General features: G+C 52.7%; 1 protein-coding gene across 1 annotated transcript in view; it reads right to left on the reverse strand.

Annotated features, from left to right (window-relative positions):
- Positions 1 to 1153: 1153 nt before the first annotated feature.
- Positions 1154 to 19907, reverse strand: part of LOC132832849 (zinc-binding protein A33-like) — a 34263-nt gene continuing 15509 nt past the window's right edge. Inside the window, exon 6 of the mRNA XM_060851035.1 lies at positions 1154 to 1770. Within this exon, the coding sequence (XP_060707018.1) occupies positions 1205 to 1770 (566 nt within the window). The 3' untranslated portion in view covers positions 1154 to 1204. The remainder of the gene's footprint in view (positions 1771 to 19907) is intronic.

Below are 19907 nucleotides of genomic sequence, written 5' to 3' on the forward strand. Positions count from 1 at the left end.
GGAAGGAGCTAAGGACAAATCTTTGGCAGATTCCCGAGGGAACAGTGTGGGAGTGGGAAGAGAATCCACTGCAGGTGAATCTCTGGCTCTGACTGGGTGGGTAAGAATGGAACCAGGTGAGAGGAGCTCATTGCAACTGGTCATGAAATGATTGACTGTGTTCCTGAATATAATCTGAGGTCAAGGCCCTTAAACCAGACACACCTACACAGTGTCAGTAACATCAATGTAAACTTTATTTGTGACACACTTGAAACATACTCAGCAACATGTCACAGCAGGAAAGGGGACATTGTACAGCACTCCCTCCCTGAGACAGTCTGACCCAACAGGGTACAGTGATCACAATGACGGTCTCTGTCCTGGGGGCTACACCAACCCCAAGGTTTCTTCTCTGGGGGACTCACTGTCATCTCCTCCAGATTAGAGTTTAGATTCCAGAGTCACTTGGTGAAGGATAGAATTGGAACCAGTAGTTCCACAATTTTATAACAATTTATTTGCAAAATCACACACACACACACACACACACACACACTTCCTGACCCAAACGTTCCAGTTTCAGTTAGTGTCTATTTATACCCTTTGTGAAGAACCCAAAAACAATGAATCCTCGATTTAAAAGGGACAGGACTGACCCACTGTGACCAAAAGAAAGAGGACTTTAAAGGAAATTTAAATCTCAGTAAAAAGGCGTTTCCAGGATTAATGACAGCCCAGTGCCCCCTGTGCCCACCAGCCACTGAAGGCCTGAAGTGTACCCGTGGACACCATGTGCCTGATCTCCAGGGACACCCGGGCACTGACCCAGCTGAGGAAGAGGGTCAGACAGTCAGGACAAACACCCCCCTTGACTGCCCACTGCCTGCATCCTGTTGAGGGTCACTTTGGCCAGGCCCAAGACCAGGCCCATGAGGAGGTCTCCCGATCTGCCTGGTCCCCGCTGCACCCAGTGGTCAAAGGTCAGGAACATGGGGCTAAAATGGAACCAGAAATGGAGCAGAAGCCCCTTCACATCATGTAAGAGGAGGAGCAAACCCAGGAAAGCCCCTCTGCACCAGGAATGGGGCCCCCCTCACCCAGTGACCCAGTGTGTGGGATCTTCCCATTCCCCCACCCAGTGACCCAGTGTGTGGGGATTCCCCCTCCCCCACCCAGTACCCAGTGTGTGGGATCTTCCCCCCACCTCCCACGGAGAGGCTCTTTATTTGGATGAAGCGATGAATCCCTCATCCTCCTGGATTGTTACTCTCCGGGGACAGATTTTCAGAGGCTCTGTGTTTTTACCCCCATCAGTGTTACCCGGATAGAAGTAAGGATAGAGTTTCTCAGTGAATGTCCCAGTGAAAGTGTAGATATGGATCTTGTTCTCTGAGTTATAAAAGGACACCTTCCCTCCCTCATAATCCAGACAGATTCGTATCTTCCTCGGACTCACACTGAGATTGAACCAACTGTTAGCCCAGTATTTATTCCCCTCTCTCAGCACCAGTGTCCAGTATCCATTATCTCGATTCAAGATGTCATTCCCCTTCCTGTGGATGGACTCCTTGGCCACACCCACCGTCCACTCAGTCTTATTCCCCACCTCCACCTCCCAGGACTGTTTCCCTGATGTGAATCCCTCTGATCCCAGGACACAGCCACAGCGATCAAATCTCTCTGGATTGTCGGGAAGCTGCTGCCGATTCCCGGTGCGTCTCACGGTGCTCAGGTCCTCAGACAGGAGAAGGGCAGGATGGGCTGTATTAGGGTCCAAGGTGACTGGAGCTGGGAACAGAGGGACACCAATAAAATGTTAGTCACACTCACTGTAACTCTCACAGCCGCTTAGTGACTGGGAACATCAGCAATGATCCAGGATTAGAAATTCATCCCCAGGGAAGGGGTTAAACAGCACTCGGGATAGACCCTGCAATGAGGCTGAGGAAACCCTGTTACAGACAGAGGATGGGACAGAGAGAGAGAGAGAGAAAGACAGTGTGTCAGAGAGAAAGAGAGAGAGAGAGGGGAGAAAGAGAGAGGCAGTGTGCGACAGAGAGAGAAAGGGAGAGGGAGAGAGACGCTGTGTGTGACAGAGAGAAAGAGGGAGAGAGGGAGAAACAGTGTGTGTGACAGAGAGCGAGTGAGAGAGGATGTGTGTGACAGAGAGAGGGGAACTATGTCTGGGTTAAATACAGAGAAGGAGAGAGACGGTGAATTTGACAGAGAGATGCCGAGTGTGACAGAAACAGAGATGGAAAGAGATGGTATCTCTGACAGGGAGAGAGAGAGAGTGTGAGTGTGACAGAGAGAGAGAGAGAGAGAGAAACAGTCAGTGTGGCAGAGAGAGAACAGTGTGTGGTTTTAAGGGAGAGAGAGTGATAGTATCTGTCACAGAGAGAGAGAATGTTGTGTGTGATGTAGACAGAGACAGTGAGTGTGATAAAGTGAGAGAGTGAGATGGCGAGAGTATCAGAGAGAGAAAGAGGTGGTTTGTGTGACAGAGGGAGAGGCACAGCGTTTGTGACAGAGAGAGAGAGAGAGAGAGAGAGGCAGAGAGTGTGACAGAGAGGGAGAGATAGAGACAGAGAGATGGTGAATGATAGAATGAGCAGGACTTTTCCACTTAATAGTAAGGTTCTGGGGAGTGTTTCTGAACAAAGAGACCTTGGAGAGCAGGTTCATAGCTCCTTGAAAGTAGAGTTGCAGGTAGATAGGATAGTGAAGAAGGTATTTGGTATGCTTTCCTTTATCAGTCAGAGCACTGAGTATCAGAGTTGGGAGGTCATATTGCAGCTGTTCAGGACATTGGTTAGGCCACTTTTAGAATATTATGTGCAATTCTGGTCTCACTCCTATCGGAAGGATGTTGTGAAACTTGAATGGATGTAGAAAAGGTTTACAAGGATGTTGCCAGGTTGGAGGATTTGAGCTATAGGGAGAGGCTGAGTAGGCTGGGGCTATTATCTCTGGAGCATCAGAGGCTGAGGGGTGACTTTATACAGGTTTATTAGATCATGAGGGGCATAGACAGGGTTAAAGAGACAAAGTCTTTTCCCTGGGGTGGGGAACCTGAGGGGCAACCTTTTCATGCAGAAGGTGATGCATGTATGGAATGAGCTGCCAGAGGAAGTGGTGGAGGCTGGTACAATTACAACATTTAAAAGGCATATGGTTAGGAAGGTTTTCAAGGGATATGGGCCAAGTGCTGGCAAATGGGACTAGATTAGGTGAGGATAACTGGTCGGTATGGATGAGTTGGGCCGAAGGGTCTGTTTCTGTGCTGTACCTCTATGATTCTATGAGTGAGCGAGCAAGAGAGAGAGAGAGAAAGAGAGAGAGAGAGAGAGAGATGGTCCACTTGACAGAGAGAAAGGAAGAGAGAGACAGTGTCTGTGACAGTGAGAGACAGTGACTGCAATAGAGTGGGAGTGAGAAAGACAAACAGAGACAGAGTGAGACAGTGTGTCATGGAGAGAGTGAGTATGAGAGAGAGAAATGGTATGTGTGATAGAGAGAGAGAGAGAAAGATGTATATGTGTGACAGAGATAGACAAAGAATGACAAAGTGACAGCGAGGGAGACGGTGAGTGTGACAAAAAGATGTGGTGTGTATGACAAAGAGACAGACGGAGAGATAGATAGAGAGAGAGAGAGACAATGATTACAACAGAGGGACATAGACACAGGGAGAGAGACACGGTGATTGTGACAGAGAGAGTGAGAGAGGATGAGTGTGTGACAGAGCGAGAGACAGAGAGAGAGGGAGAGTAATGGTGAGTGTGACAGAGTGTCACAAAGTTGGTGTGTAAAAATAGTAAAATTGTAAATGAATTGAAAAGCAGAGTGTGGTCCCTTTCGGAGGAAAAGTGCACTTTAAGCTTGGAGTTCAGCAGAGAAGGAGGTCTGTGTGCAGCTGTGGGAGACAGACTGTTCTAAAATGGAAACATGTTCCTGTTGGCTTTGTTCACGGGCACCTGAGGTTTGCTGCTGTTTTGACGACAAGTCAAATTTGACCAATTAATTTAAACCAAACACTCTGCCATTCAAAACCCACTGAATTTAAAACCTGATGGTGTTTACAGCCTGAAACCAATCACGTTGTGAGAATTTGGTGCATCATCAGGAATATTGAAGGCAAGGTTTTTTTGAAAATTGAGAGAAGCCAAATGTCATAGAGAGACAAAGCTGACTTTGACACAATATGATGAAGCTCTCTAACAAGGACCCATCAAATGCACCATTTCCAGCTCCAAATCCTCACAGAAGAATCATCAAAAGAAAGGTGTTTGTGATGTGAGATCAGCAGAAGGAAGATTGGAGACAGCGGAGCAGACATAGACTGTGTCATGTTGAGAGATTAAGTTTAATTTATTGCTCTTATTAATTGGATTTATATGTGGGAACTGTGTTATTGAAACAGCATTCATTCCAGTAGAATTTAATTGAATTAAGGAATAGTTAGTAATTCTGTTAATTTGTTCATTGCTGGTGTTAGATCAATACATTGTCAGTGTATGTCACAGAGAGAGGGATGGTGCATGGACAGAGAGAGAGAGAGAGAGAGAGAGAGAGAGAAAGTGACAGTGTGTGTGTCAATAGAGAGGATGTATGTGACAGAGAGAGAGAGAGAAAGAGACTGTGACAGAGAGAGATGTGCATGTGACAGAGACAGAGAGAGTGAGAGAGAGAGAGAGAAACATTGGGTTTTTCACATAAAGACAGACATAGAGAGACGGTGTGTGTGACTGAGAGGGAGAGAGATGGTGTGTGTGACTGAGAGGGAGAGAGATGGTGTGTGTGACAGAGAGGGAGAGAGAGGGAGAAATGGTGTGTGTGACTGAGAGGGAGAGAGATGGGGTGTGTGACTGAGAGGGAGAGAGATGGGGAGTGTGACTGAGAGGGAGAGAGATGGGGTGTGTGACTGAGAGGGAGAGAGAGGGAGGGATGGCGTGTGTGACTGAGAGGGAGAGAGATGGTGTGTGTGACTGAGAGGGAGAGAGAGGGAGAGATGGCGTGTGTAACTGAGAGGGAGAGAGATGGCGTGTGTGACTGAGAGGGAGAGAGATGGTGTGTGTGAGACAGAAAGAGACGTGGTCTGTGTGACTGAGAGACACAGACAGAGGGTCACAGCAAGTGTGACATATAGAGAGAGGTTGTGTATGACTGCGAGAGAGAGGATGTGTGTTGAAACAGGGTGAGAGAGAAGGTTGGTGTAACAGAGAGAGAGAAAGCAAGAGAGACGGTGTATCTGACAGAGACGATGAGAGAGAGATAAAGAGACGTTGTTTGTGACACAGAGATAGAGAGAGTGTGATGGCAAGTGTGACAGAGAGAGGTTGTGTATGACAGAGAGAAAGAGTGGGGCAGTGTGTGTGAAAAAGGGTAAAAAAGAGAAAGAGATGGTTTGTATGACAATGAGACGGACAGTGCATATGACAAAGAGAGAGATAGAGAAAGAGAAATGGTGCGTGTGACAGAGGCAGAAATAGAGAGAGATGGTGTACATGACAGAGACAGAGATAGTGTGTGTGACAGAGAGATATAGTGTATGTAACAGAGAGAGAGAGAAGTGGTGTGTGTGACAGAGAGAAAGAGAGAGAGAGAGAGAGAGAGAGAGAGAGAGAGATGGTGTGTGTTACAGAGAGACATAGACAGAGGGTCACAGCAAGTGTGACATAGAGAGCGCGGTTGTGTATGACAGTGAGAGAGGATGTGTGTTGAAAGAGGGTGAGAGAGAAGGTTTGTGTGACAGAGAGAGAGAAAGCAAGAGAGACGGTGTGTCTGACAGAAATGATGAGAGAGAGAGAAAGAGACGCTGTGTGTGACACAGAGATAGAGAGAGTGTGATGGCAAGTGTGACAGAGAGAGGTTGTGTATGACAGAGAGAAAGAGAGTGAGATGGTGTGTGTGTGAAAGAGGGTGAAAAAGAGAAAGAGACAGTTTATGTGACAGACAGAGAGAGAGAACAAGATGGTGTGCATAACAGAGACAGTGACAGCGTGTGTGACAGAGAGGAAGAGAGAGAGAGATAGTGCATGTGACAGGGAGTGAGAGAGAGAGAAAGACATGGTGTGTGTGAAAGAGAGAAATAAAGAAAGTCAGAGACGGCAAGTATGATGAAAAGAGAGAGGTTATGTGTAAAAGTGAGAGAGTGAGGCGGTGTGTGTGACAGAGGGTGAGATAGTGAGGCAGTGTGTGTGACAGAGAGTGAGACGGTGTGTGCGATAGAGGGTGAGAGAGTGAGACGATGTGTGTGACAGAGGGTGAGATAGTGAGGTGATGTTGTGTGACACATTGTGAGAGAGTGAGGCGGTGTGTGCGACAGAGGGTGAGAGAGTGAGGCGGTGTGTGAGTGATCGAGGGTGAGAGAGTGAGGCGGTGTGTGTAACCAGAGGGTGAGAGAGTGATGCGGTGTGTGTGACAGGCAGTGAGAGAGTGAGGCGGTGTGTGTGACAGAGGGTGAGAGAGTGAGGCGGTGTGTGTGACAGGGGGTGAGAGAGTGAGGCGGTATGTGTGACAGGCAGTGAGAGAGTGAGGCGGTGTGTGTGACAGAGGGTGAGAGAGTGAGGCGGTGTGTGTGACAGGGGGTGAGAGAGTGAGGCGGTGTGTGTGACAGAGGATGAGGGAGAGAGGCGGTGTGTGAGTGACAAAGGTTGAGAGAATGAGAAGGTGTGTGAGTGACAGAGATTGAGAGAGTGAGGGGGCGTGTGAGTGACAGAGGGTGAGAGAGTGAGGCAGCGTGTGAGTGACAGAGGGTGAGAGAATGAGAAGGTGTGTGAGTGACAGAGATTGAGACAGTGTGGCACTGCGTGAGTGACAGAGGGTGAGAGAATGAGACGGTGTGTGACTGACAGAGGGTGAGAGAGTGAGGTGGTGTGAGTAAAAGAGGGTGAGACAGAGAGAGGCAGTGTATGAGTGACAGAGGGTGAGAGAGTGAGGCAATGTGTGTGACAGGGAGTGAGAGAGTGAGGCAATGTGTGTGACAGGGAGTGAGAGAGTGAGGCGGTGTGTGGGTGACAGAGGGTGAGAGAGTGTGGAGGTGTGTGTGACAGAGGGTGAGAGAGTGAAGCGGTGTGTGTGACAGAAGGTGAGATAGAGAGGCGGTGTGAGTGACAGAGGGTGAGAGAGTGAGGCGGTGTGAGTGACAGAGGGTGAGTGAGTGAGGCGGTGTGAGTGACAGAGGGTGAGAGAGTGATGCGGTGTGTGTGACAGAGGCTGAGAGAGAGAGAGGCAGTGTGTGAGTGACAGAGGGTGAGAGATTGAGGCGGTGTGAGTGACAGAGGGTGAGAGATTGAGGCGATGTGTGTGACAGAGGGTGAGAGAGTGAGGCAGTGTGTGAGTGACAGAGGGTGAGAGAGTGAGGCGGTGTGTGTGACGGAAGGTGAGAGAGTGAGACGATGTGTGAGTGACAGAGGGTGAGAGAATGAGACGGTGTGTGAGTGACAGAGGGTGAGAGAGTGAGGCAGCATGTGAGGGACAGAGAGTGGGAGAGTGAGGCGGCGTGTGAGTGACAGAGGGTGAGAGGGTGAGAAAGCGTGTGAGTGACAGAGGGTGAGAGAGTGAGGCGGTGTTTGCGACAGAGGGTGAGAGAGTGAGGTGGTGCGTGTGACAGAGGGTGAGAGAATGAGACGGTGTGTGAGTGACAGAGGGTGAGAGAGTGAGGCGGTGTGTGAGTGACAAAGGGTGAGAGAGAGAGGCGGTGTGTGTGACAGAGGGTGAGAGAGAGGCAGTGTGTGAGTGACAGAAGGTGAGAGAGAGAGGCAGTGTATGATTGACAGAGGGTGAGAGAGAGAGGCGCTGTGAGTGACAAAGGGTGAGAGAGTGAGGCAGTGTGTGTGACAGAGGGTGAGAGAGTGAGGCGGTGTGTGAGTGACAGATGGTGAGAGAGCGAGATGGTGTGAGTGACAGAGAGTGAGAGAGTGAGGCGGTATGTGTGACAGAGGGTGAGAGAGTGAGACGGTGTGTGTAACCAGAGGGTGAGAGAATGAGACGGTGTGTGTGTGACACAGGGTGAGAGAGAGAGGCGCTGTGAGTGACAGAGGGTGAGAGAGTGAGGCAGTTGTGTGTGACAGAGGGTGAGAGAATGAGGCCGTGTGTGTGACAGAGGGTGAGAGAGAGAGAGAGAGAGGCGGTGTGTGAGACAGAGGGTGAGAGAGTGAGGCGGTGTGTGAGTGACAAAGGGTGAGAGAATGAGACGGTGTGTGAGTGACAGAGGGTGAGAGAGTGAGGCAGCATGTGAGGGACAGAGAGTGGGAGAGTGAGGCGGCGTGTGAGTGACAGAGGGTGAGAGGGTGAGAAAGCGTGTGAGTGACAGAGAGTGAGAGAGTGAGGCGGTGTTTGCGACAGAGGGTGAGAGAGTGAGGTGGTGCGTGTGAGAGAGGGTGAGAGAATGAGACGGTGTGTGACTGACAGAGGGTGAGAGAGTGAGGCGGTGTGTGAGTGACAAAGGGTGAGAGAGAGAGGCAGTGTATGATTGACAGAGGGTGAGAGAGAGAGAGGCGCTGTGAGTGACAGAGGGTGAGAGAGTGTGGCAGTGTGTGAGTGACAGAGGGTGAGAGAATGAGACGGTGTGTGACTGACAGAGGGTGAGAGAGTGAGGCGGTGTGTGAGTGACAAAGGGTGAGAGAGAGAGGCAGTGTATGATTGACAGAGGGTGAGAGAGAGAGAGGCGCTGTGAGTGACAGAGGGTGAGAGAGTGAGGCGGTATGTGTGACAGAGGGTGAGAGAATGAGACGGTGTGTGTGTGACACAGGGTGAGAGAGAGAGGCGCTGTGAGTGACAGGGAGTGAGAGAGTGAGGCAGTTGTGTGTGACAGAGTGTGAGAGAGTGAGGCCGTGTGTGTGACAGAGGGTGAGAGAGAGAGAGAGAGAGGCGGTGTGTGAGACAGAGGGTGAGAGAGTGAGGCGGTGTGTGAGTGACAAAGGGTGAGAGAGAGAGGCAGTGTGTGTGACAGAGGGTGAGGGAGTGAGGCGGTGTGTTAGTGACAGAGAGTGAGAGATTGATGCAGTGTGTGTGACAGGGAGTGAGAGAGTGAGGGCGTGTGAGTGACAGAGGGTGAGAGAATGAGGAGGTGCGTGTGACGGAAGATGAAAGAGTGAGGCGGTGTGTGAGTGACAGAGGGTGAGAGAGTGAGGCGGTGTGTTAGTTACAGAGAGTGAGAGAGTGATGCAGTGTGTGTGACAGGGAGTGAGAGAGTGAGGGCGTGTGAGTGACAGAGGGTGAGAGAATGAGGAGGTGCGTGTGACGGAAGGTGAGAGAGTGAGGCGGTGTGTGAGTGACAGAGGGTGAGAGAGTGAGGCGGTGTGTGTGACGGAAGGTGAGAGAGTGAGGCGGTGTGTGTGACAGAGGGTGAGAGAGTGAGACGATGTGTGTGACAGAGGGTGAGAGAGTGAGGCTGTGTGTGAGTGACAGAGGATGAGAGAGTGAGGCAGTGTATGTAACAGAGGGTCAGAGAGTGAGGCGTTGTGTGTCACCAGAGGGTGAGAGAGTGATGCGGTGTTTGTGAGAGGGGGTGAGAGAATGAGATGGTGTGTGTGTGACAGAGGGTGAGAGAGAGAGGCGCTGTGAGTGACAGAGGGTGAGAGAGTGAGGCAGTGTGTGTGACAGAGGGTGAGAGAGTGAGGTGGTGTGTGAGTGACAGACGGTGAGAGAGCGAGACGGTGTGAGTGACAGAGAGTGAGAGAGAGGCGGGGTGTGAGTGACAGAAGGTGAGAGAGAGAGAGGCAGTGTATGATTGACAGAGGGTGAGAGAGTGAGGCGGTGTGTGTGTGTGAAAGAGGGTGAGAGACAGAGAGGCAGTGTATGGGTGACAGAGGGTGAGAGAGTGAGACGGTGTGTGTGTGACGGAGAATGGGAGAGTGAGGTGGTGTGTGCGACAGAGGGTGAGAGAGTGAGGCGGTGTGTGTGACGGAGGGTGAGAGTGTGAGGCGGTGTGTGAGTGACAAAGGCTGAGAGAGTGAGGTGGTATATGTAACAGAGGGTGAGAGAGTGAGGCGGTGTGTGTGACAGGGGGTGAGAGAGTGAGACGGTGTGTATGACAGAGGGTGAGGGAGAGAGGCGGTGTGTGAGTGACAAAGGGTGAGAGAGTGAGATGGTGGTGAGTGACAGAGGGTGAGAGAATGAGAAGGTGTGTGAGTGACAGAGAGTGAGAGAGTGAGGCGGCGTGTGAGTGACAGAGGGTGAGAGAGTGAGGCGGCGTGTGAGTGACAGAGGGTGAGAGAATGTGGCAGTGTGAGTGACAGAGGGTGAGAGAGTGAGGCAATGTGTGTGACAGAGGGTTAGAGGGTGAGGCGGTGTGTGAGTGACAGAGGGTGAGAGAGTGAGGCGGTGTGAGTGACAGAGGGTGAGAGAGTGAGGTGGTGTGAGTGACAGTGGGTGAGAGAGAGTGGCGGTGTGTTAGTGACAGAGGATGAGAGAGCGAGGCGGTGTGTTAGTGACAGAGTGAGAGAGTGATGCGGTGTGTGTGACAGGGAGTGAGAGAGTGAGGAGGTGTGAGTGACAGAGGGTGAGAGAGTGAGGCGGTGTGTGAGACAGAGGGTGAGAGAGTGAGGCGGTGTGTGAGACAGAGGGTGAGAGAGTGAGGCGGTGTGTGAGACAGAGGGTGAGAGTGAGATGGTGTGTGTGACAGAGGGTGAAATACTGAGGCCCTGTGTGTGACGGAGGGTGAGAGAGTGAGGCAGTGTGTGTGACAGAAGGTGAGAGAGTGAGTTGGTGTGTGAGACAGAGGGTGAGAGAATGAGGTGTGTGTGACTGAGGTTGAGAGAGTAAGGTGTGTGTGTGACGGAGAGTGAGCGAGTGAGGCGGTGGGTGTGACAGAGGGTGAGAGAGTGAGGAGGTGTTTGTGACAGAGGGTGAGAGAGTGAGACGTGTGTATGACAGAGGGTGAGAGAGTGAGGCGGTATGAGACAGAGGGTGAGAGAGTGAGGCAGTGCGAGTGACAGAGGGTGAGAGAGTGAGGTTGTGAATATGACAGTGGGTGAGAGAGTGAGGTGATGTGTGTGACAGAGGGTGAGAGAGTGAGGTGTGTATGACAGAGGATGAGAGAGTAAGGTGTGTGTGTGACGGAGAGTGAGCGAGTGAGGCGGGCGGTGTGACGGAGGGTGAGAGAGTGAGGTGGTGTGTGTGACAGAGGCTGAGAGTGAGGCGGTGTGTGTGACAGAGGGTGAGAGTGTGAGGCGGTGTGTGACAGAGGGTGAGAGAGTGAGGCGGTGTGTGACAGAGGGTGAGAGAGTGAGACGGTGTGTGTGACGGAGGGTGAGAGAGTGAGGTGGTGTGTGTGACAGAGGGTGAGAGAGTGAGGCGGTGTGTGTGACGGAGGGTGAGAGAGTGAGGTGGTGTGTGTGACAGAGGATGAGAGAGTGAGGCGCTGTGTGTGACAGAGGGTGAGAGAGTGAGGTGGTGTGTGTTACAGAGGGTGAGAGAGTGAAATGGAGTGTGTGACAGAGGGTGAGAGAGTGAGGCGGTGTGTGTGACAGAGGGTGAGAGAGTGAAATGGAGTGTGTGACAGAGGGTGAGAGAGTGAGGTGATGTGTGTGACAGAGGATGAGAGAGTGAAATGGAGTGTGTGACAGAGGGTGAAAGAGTGAGGCAGTGTGTGTGAGACAGAGAATGAGGCAGTGTGTGTGACTGAGGATGTGAGAGTAAGGTGTGTGTGTGACGGTGGGTGAGAGAGTGAGGTGATGTGTGTGACAGAGGGTGAGAGAGTGAGGTGGTGTGTGTGACAGAGGGTGAGAGAGTGAGGCGCTGTGTGTGACAGAGGGTGAGAGAGTGAGGTTGTGAATATGATGGAGGGTGAGAGAGTGAGGCAGTGTGTGTGACAGAGGGTGAGAGAGTGAGGCGCTGTGTGTGACAGAGGGTGAGAGAGTGAGGCACTGTGTGTGACAGAGGGTGAGAGAGTGAGGTGGTGTGTGTGACAGAGGGTGAGAGAGTGAGGAGGTGTGTGTGACAGAGGGTGAGAGAGTGAGGTTGTGAATATGACGGAGGGTGAGAGAGTGAGGCAGTGTGTGTGACAGAGGGTGAGAGAGTGAGGCAGTGTGTGTGACAGAGGGTGAGAGAGTGAGGTGTGTGTCAGAGGATGAGAGAGTAAGGTGTGTGTGTGACGGAGAGTGAGCGAGTGAGGCGGTGGGTGTGACAAAGGGTGAGAGAGTGAGGTGATGTGTGTGGTAGAGGGTGAGAGAGTGAGAGGTGTGTATGACAGAAGGTGAGAGAGTGAGACGGTGTGTGTGACAGAGGGTGAGAGAGTGAGGTGTGTATGACAGAGGATGAGAGAGTCAGGTGTGTGTGTGACGGAGAGTGAGCGAGTGAGGCGGGCGGTGTGACGGAGGGTGAGAGAGTGAGGTGGTGTGTGTGACAGAGGCTGAGAGTGAGGCGGTGTGTGTGACAGAGGGTGAGAGTGTGAGGCGGTGTGTGACAGAGGGTGAGAGAGTGAGGCGGTGTGTGACAGAGGGTGAGAGAGTGAGACGGTGTGTGTGACGGAGGGTGAGAGAGTGAGGTGGTGTGTGTGACAGAGGGTGAGAGAGTGAGGCGCTGTGTGTGACGGAGGGTGAGAGAGTGAGGTGGTGTGTGTTACAGAGGGTGAGAGAGTGAAATGGAGTGTGTGACAGAGGGTGAGAGAGTGAGGTGGTGTGTGTGACAGAGGGTGAGAGAGTAAGGTGTGTGTGTGACAGAGGGTGAGAGAGTGAGTCGGTGTGTGTGAGACAGAGAATGAGGCAGTGTGTGTGACTGAGGATGTGAGAGTAAGGTGTGTGTGACGGAGAGTGAACAAGTGAGGCGGTGGGTGTGACAGAGGGTGAGAGAGTGAGGCGCTGTGTGTGACAGAGGGTGAGAGAGTGAGGTTGTGAATATGACGGAGTGTGAGAGAGTGAGGCAGTGTGTGTGACAGAGGGTGAGAGAGTGAGGCAGTGTGTGTGACAGAGGGTGAGAGAGTGAGGTGGTGTGTGTGACAGAGGGTGAGAGAGTGAGGCGCTGTGTGTGACAGAGGGTGAGAGAGTGAGGCAGTGTGTGTGACAGAGGGTGAGAGAGTGAGGAGGTGTGTGTGACAGAGGGCGAGAGAGTGAGGAGGTGTGTGTGACAGAGGGTGAGAGAGTGAGGTTGTGAATATGACGGAGGGTGAGAGAGTGAGGCAGTGTGTGTGACAGAGGGTGAGAGAGTGAGGCAGTGTGTGTGACAGAGGGTGAGAGAGTGAGGTGTGTGTCAGAGGATGAGAGAGTAAGGTGTGTGTGTGACGGAGAGTGAGCGAGTGAGGCGGTGGGTGTGACAAAGGGTGAGAGAGTGAGGTGATGTGTGTGGTAGAGGGTGAGAGAGTGAGAGGTGTGTATGACAGAAGGTGAGAGAGTGAGACGGTGTGTGTGACAGAGGGTGAGAGAGTGAGGTGTGTATGACAGAGGATGAGAGAGTAAGGTGTGTGTGTGACGGAGAGTGAGCGAGTGAGGCGGGCGGTGTGACGGAGGGTGAGAGAGTGAGGTGGTGTGTGTGACAGAGGCTGAGAGTGAGGCGGTGTGTGTGACAGAGGGTGAGAGTGTGAGGCGGTGTGTGACAGAGGGTGAGAGAGTGAGGCGGTGTGTGACAGAGGGTGAGAGAGTGAGACGGTGTGTGTGACGGAGGGTGAGAGAGTGAGGTGGTGTGTGTGACAGAGGGTGAGAGAGTGAGGCGCTGTGTGTGACGGAGGGTGAGAGAGTGAGGTGGTGTGTGTTACAGAGGGTGAGAGAGTGAAATGGAGTGTGTGACAGAGGGTGAGAGAGTGAGGTGGTGTGTGTGACAGAGGGTGAGAGAGTAAGGTGTGTGTGTGACAGAGGGTGAGAGAGTGAGTCGGTGTGTGTGAGACAGAGAATGAGGCAGTGTGTGTGACTGAGGATGTGAGAGTAAGGTGTGTGTGACGGAGAGTGAACAAGTGAGACGGTGTGTGTGACTGAGAGTGAGAGAGTGAGCCAGTGTGTGTGACAGACGGTGAGAGAGTGATGCAATGTGAGTAACAGACAGTGAGAGAGTGAGAGGTGTGTATGACAGAAAGTGAGAGAGTGAGACGGTGTGTGTGACGGAGGGTGAGAGAGTGAGGTGGTGTTTGTGACGGAGAGTGAAAGAGTGAGGCATTGTGTGTTACAGAGGGTGAGAGAGTGAGGCGGTGTGTGTGACAGAGGGTGAGAGAGTGAGGTGTGTGTGACGGAGGATGAGAGAGTAAGGTGTGTGTGTGACAGAGAGTGAGCGAGTGAGGCGGTGTGTGTGACAGAGGGTGAGATAGTGAGGTGATGTGTGTGACAGAGGGTGAGAGAGTGAGACGTGTGTATGTCAGAGGGTGAGACAGTGAGGCAGTGTGTGTGACAGAGGGTGAGAGAATGAGATGGAGTGTGTGACAGGGGGTGAGAGAGTGAGACGGTGTGTGTGACAGAGGGTGAGGGAGAGAGGCGGTGTGTGAGTGACAAAGGGTGAGAGAGTGAGATGGTGGTGAGTGACAGAGGGTGAGAGAATGAGAAGGTGTGTGAGTGACAGAGAGTGAGAGAGTGAGGCAGCGTGTGAGTGACAGAGGGTGAGAGAGTGAGGCGGTGTGTGTGACAGAGGGTGAGAGAGTGAGGCGGTGTGTGAGAAAGAGGGTGAGAGAATGAGGTGTGTGTGACGGAGGATGACAGAGTAAGGTGTGTGTGTGACGGAGAGTGAGCGAGTGAGGCGGTGGGTGTGACAGAGGGTGAGAGAGTGAGGAGGTGTGTATGACGGAGGGTGAGAGAGTGAGGTGGTGTGTGTTACAGAGGGTGAGAGAGTGAGGTGTGTTTGACAGAGGATTAGAAAGTAAGGTGTGTGTGTGACGGAGAGTGAGCGAGTGAGGCGGTGGGTGTGACAAAGGGTGAGAGAGTGAGGTGATGTGTGTGGTAGAGGGTGAGAGAGTGAGAGGTGTGTATGACAGAAGGTGAGAGAGTGAGACGGTGTGTGTGATGGAGGGTGAGAGAGTGAGGTGGTGTTTGTGACGGAGGGTGAGAGAGTGAGGCGGTGTGTGTGACAGAGGGTGAGAGAGTGAGGCGGTGTGTGAGACAGAGGATGAGAGAATGAGGTGTGTCTGACTGAGGATGAGAGAGTAAGGTGTGTGTGTGACGGAGAGTGAGCGAGTGAGGCGGTGGGTGCAACAGAGGGTGAGAGAGTGAGACGTGTGTTTGACAGAGGGTGAGAGAGTGAGACGGTGTGTGTGACGGAGGGTGAGAGAGTGAGATGGAGTGTGTGACAGAGGGTGAGAGAGTGAGGTGGTGTGTGTGACAGAGGGTGAGAGAGTGTGGCGGTGTGTGACAGAGGGTGAGAGAGTGAGACGGTGTGTATGACAGAGGGTGTGAGAGTGAGGTGGTGTGTGTGACGGAGGGTGAGAGAGTGAGGTGGTGTGTGGGACAGAGGGTGAGAGAGTGAGGCGCAGTGTTTGACAGAGGGTGAGAGAGTGAGGCAGTGTGTGTGACAGCGGATGAGAGAGTAAGGTGTGTGTGTGACGGAGAGTGAGCGAGTGAGGTGGTGGGTGTGACAGAGGGTGAGAGAGTGAGGCTGTGTGTGACAGAGGGTGAGAGAGTGAGGCAGTGCGAGTGACAGAGGGTGAGAGTGTGAGGTGATGTGTGTAACAGAGGGTGAGAGAGTAAGGCAGTGTGTGAGACAGAGGATGAGAGAGTGAGGCGTTGTGTGTAACAGAGGGTGAGAGAGTGAGGAGGTATGTGTGACACAGGGTGAGAGAGTGAGACGTGTGTATGACAGAAGGTGAGAGAGTGAGGCGGTGTGTGAGACAGAGGGTGAGAGAATGAGGTGTGTGTGACTGAGGATGAGAGAGTAAGGTGTTTGTGTGACGGAGAATGAGCGAGTGAGACGGTGTGTGTGACGGTGGGTGAGAGAGTGAGGTGGTGTGTGTGACAGAGGGTGAGAGAGTGAGGCGCTGTGTGTGACAGAGGGTGAGAGAGTGAGGCAGTGTGTGTGACAGAGGGTGAGAGAGTGAGGTGATGTGTGTGACAGAGGGTGAGAGAGTGAGGTGGTGTGTGTGACAGAGGGTGAGAGAGTGAGGCGCTGTGTGTGACAGAGGGTGAGAGAGTGAGGTGATGTGTGTGACAGAGGGTGAGAGAGTGAGGCGCTGTGTGTGACAGAGGGTGAGAGAGTGAGGTGATGTGTGTGACAGAGGGTGAGAGAGTGAGGTGGTGTGTGTGACAGAGGGTGAGAGAGTGAGGAGGTGTGTGTGACAGAGGATGAGAGAGTAAGGTGTGTGTGTGACGGAGAGTGAGCGAGTGAGGCGGTGGGTGTGACAAAGGGTGAGAGAGTGAGGTGATGTGTGTGGTAGAGGGTGAGAGAGTGAGAGGTGTGTATGACAGAAGGTGAGAGAGTGAGACGGTGTGTGTGATGGAGGGTGAGAGAGTGAGGTGGTGTTTGTGACGGAGGGTGAGAGAGTGAGGCGGTGTGTGTGACAGAGGGTGAGAGAGTGAGGCGGTGTGTGAGACAGAGGATGAGAGAATGAGGTGTGTCTGACTGAGGATGAGAGAGTAAGGTGTGTGTGTGACGGAGAGTGAGCGAGTGAGGCGGTGGGTGCAACAGAGGGTGAGAGAGTGAGACGTGTGTTTGACAGAGGGTGAGAGAGTGAGACGGTGTGTGTGACGGAGGGTGAGAGAGTGAGATGGAGTGTGTGACAGAGGGTGAGAGAGTGAGGTGGTGTGTGTGACAGAGGGTGAGAGAGTGTGGCGGTGTGTGACAGAGGGTGAGAGAGTGAGACGGTGTGTATGACGGAGGGTGAGAGAGTGAGGTGGTGTGTGTGACAGAGGGTGAGAGAGTGAGGCGCTGTGTGTGACGGAGGGTGAGAGAGTGAGGTGGTGTGTGTTACAGAGGGTGAGAGAGTGAAATGGAGTGTGTGACAGAGGGTGAGAGAGTGAGGTGATGTGTGTGACAGAGGGTGAGAGAGTAAGGTGTGTGTGTGACAGAGGGTGAGAGAGTGAGTCGGTGTGTGTGAGACAGAGAATGAGGCAGTGTGTGTGACTGAGGATGTGAGAGTAAGGTGTGTGTGACGGAGAGTGAACGAGTGAGGCGGTGGGTGTGACAGAGGGTGAGAGAGTGAGGCGCTGTGTGTGACAGAGGGTGAGAGAGTGAGGTTGTGAATATGACGGAGTGTGAGAGAGTGAGGCAGTGTGTGTGACAGAGGGTGAGAGAGTGAGGCAGTGTGTGTGACAGAGGGTGAGAGAGTGAGGTGGTGTGTGTGACAGAGGGTGAGAGAGTGAGGCGCTGTGTGTGACAGAGGGTGAGAGAGTGAGGCAGTGTGTGTGACAGAGGGTGAGAGAGTGAGGAGGTGTGTGTGACAGAGGGTGAGAGAGTGAGGAGGTGTGTGTGACAGAGGGTGAGAGAGTGAGGTTGTGAATATGACGGAGGGTGAGAGAGTGAGGCAGTGTGTGTGACAGAGGGTGAGAGAGTGAGGCAGTGTGTGTGACAGAGGGTGAGAGAGTGAGGTGTGTGTCAGAGGATGAGAGAGTAAGGTGTGTGTGTGACGGAGAGTGAGCGAGTGAGGCGGTGGGTGTGACAAAGGGTGAGAGAGTGAGGTGATGTGTGTGGTAGAGGGTGAGAGAGTGAGAGGTGTGTATGACAGAGAGAAAGAGAGAGAGTGGTAGTGCATGAGACTGGGAGGGAGAGAGATGGTGTGTGTGACAGAGAAAAATAGATAGAGTCAGAGATGGCAAGTATGATGAAAAGAGAGATGTTATGTGTAACAGAGAGAGAGTGAGACGGTGTGTGTGACTGAGAGTGAGAGAGTGAGCCAGTGTGTGTGACAGACGGTGAGAGAGTGATGCAATGTGAGTAACAGACAGTGAGAGAGTGAGAGGTGTGTATGACAGAAAGTGAGAGAGTGAGACGGTGTGTGTGACGGAGGGTGAGAGAGTGAGGTGGTGTTTGTGACGGAGAGTGAAAGAGTGAGGCATTGTGTGTTACAGAGGGTGAGAGAGTGAGGCGGTGTGTGTGACAGAGGGTGAGAGAGTGAGGTGTGTGTGACGGAGGATGAGAGAGTAAGGTGTGTGTGTGACAGAGAGTGAGCGAGTGAGGCGGTGTGTGTGACAGAGGGTGAGATAGTGAGGTGATGTGTGTGACAGAGGGTGAGAGAGTGAGACGTGTGTATGTCAGAGGGTGAGAGAGTGAGGCAGTGTGTGTGACAGAGGGTGAGAGAATGAGATGGAGTGTGTGACAGGGGGTGAGAGAGTGAGACGGTGTGTGTGACAGAGGGTGAGGGAGAGAGGCGGTGTGTGAGTGACAAAGGGTGAGAGAGTGAGATGGTGGTGAGTGACAGAGGGTGAGAAAATGAGAAGGTGTGTGAGTGACAGAGAGTGAGAGAGTGAGGCAGCGTGTGAGTGACAGAGGGTGAGAGAGTGAGGCGGTGTGTGTGACAGAGGGTGAGAGAGTGAGGCGGTGTGTGAGAAAGAGGGTGAGAGAATGAGGTGTGTGTGACGGAGGATGACAGAGTAAGGTGTGTGTGTGACGGAGAGTGAGCGAGTGAGGCGGTGGGTGTGACAGAGGGTGAGAGAGTGAGGAGGTGTGTATGACGGAGGGTGAGAGAGTGAGGTGGTGTGTGTTACAGAGGGTGAGAGAGTGAGGTGTGTTTGACAGAGGATTAGAAAGTAAGGTGTGTGTGTGATGGAGAGTGAGCGAGTGAGGCGGTGGGTGTGACAAAGGGTGAGAGAGTGAGGTGATGTGTGTGGTAGAGGGTGAGAGAGTGAGAGGTGTGTATGACAGAAGGTGAGAGAGTGAGACGGTGTGTGTGATGGAGGGTGAGAGAGTGAGGTGGTGTTTGTGACGGAGGGTGAGAGAGTGAGGCGGTGTGTGTGACAGAGGGTGAGAGAGTGAGGCGGTGTGTGAGACAGAGGATGAGAGAATGAGGTGTGTCTGACTGAGGATGAGAGAGTAAGGTGTGTGTGTGACGGAGAGTGAGCGAGTGAGGCGGTGGGTGCAACAGAGGGTGAGAGAGTGAGACGTGTGTTTGACAGAGGGTGAGAGTGTGAGACGGTGTGTGTGACGGAGGGTGAGAGAGTGAGATGGAGTGTGTGACAGAGGGTGAGAGAGTGAGGTGGTGTGTGTGACAGAGGGTGAGAGAGTGTGGCGGTGTGTGACAGAGGGTGAGAGAGTGAGACGGTGTGTGTGACAGAGGGTGTGAGAGTGAGGTGGTGTGTGTGACGGAGGATGAGAGAGTGAGGTGGTGTGTGGGACAGAGGGTGAGAGAGTGAGGCGCAGTGTTTGACAGAGGGTGAGAGAGTGAGGCAGTGTGTGTGACAGCGGATGAGAGAGTAAGGTGTGTGTGTGACGGAGAGTGAGCGAGTGAGGTGGTGGGTGTGACAGAGGGTGAGAGAGTGAGGCTGTGTGTGACAGAGGGTGAGAGAGTGAGGCAGTGCGAGTGACAGAGGGTGAGAGTGTGAGGTGATGTGTGTAACAGAGGGTGAGAGAGTAAGGCAGTGTGTGAGACAGAGGATGAGAGAGTGAGGCGTTGTGTGTAACAGAGGGTGAGAGAGTGAGGAGGTATGTGTGACACAGGGTGAGAGAGTGAGACGTGTGTATGACAGAAGGTGAGAGAGTGAGGCGGTGTGTGAGACAGAGGGTGAGAGAATGAGGTGTGTGTGACTGAGGATGAGAGAGTAAGGTGTTTGTGTGACGGAGAATGAGCGAGTGAGACGGTGTGTGTGACGGTGGGTGAGAGAGTGAGGTGGTGTGTGTGACAGAGGGTGAGAGAGTGAGGCGCTGTATGTGACAGAGGGTGAGAGAGTGAGGCAGTGTGTGTGACAGAGGGTGAGAGAGTGAGGTGATGTGTGTGACAGAGGGTGAGAGAGTGAGGTGGTGTGTGTGACAGAGGGTGAGAGAGTGAGGCGCTGTGTGTGACAGAGGGTGAGAGAGTGAGGTGATGTGTGTGACAGAGGGTGAGAGAGTGAGGCGCTGTGTGTGACAGAGGGTGAGAGAGT

This window comes from Hemiscyllium ocellatum, chromosome 35 (genome assembly GCF_020745735.1).
Source record: "Hemiscyllium ocellatum isolate sHemOce1 chromosome 35, sHemOce1.pat.X.cur, whole genome shotgun sequence".
In the NCBI taxonomy this organism is placed as follows: Eukaryota; Metazoa; Chordata; class Chondrichthyes; order Orectolobiformes; family Hemiscylliidae; genus Hemiscyllium; species Hemiscyllium ocellatum.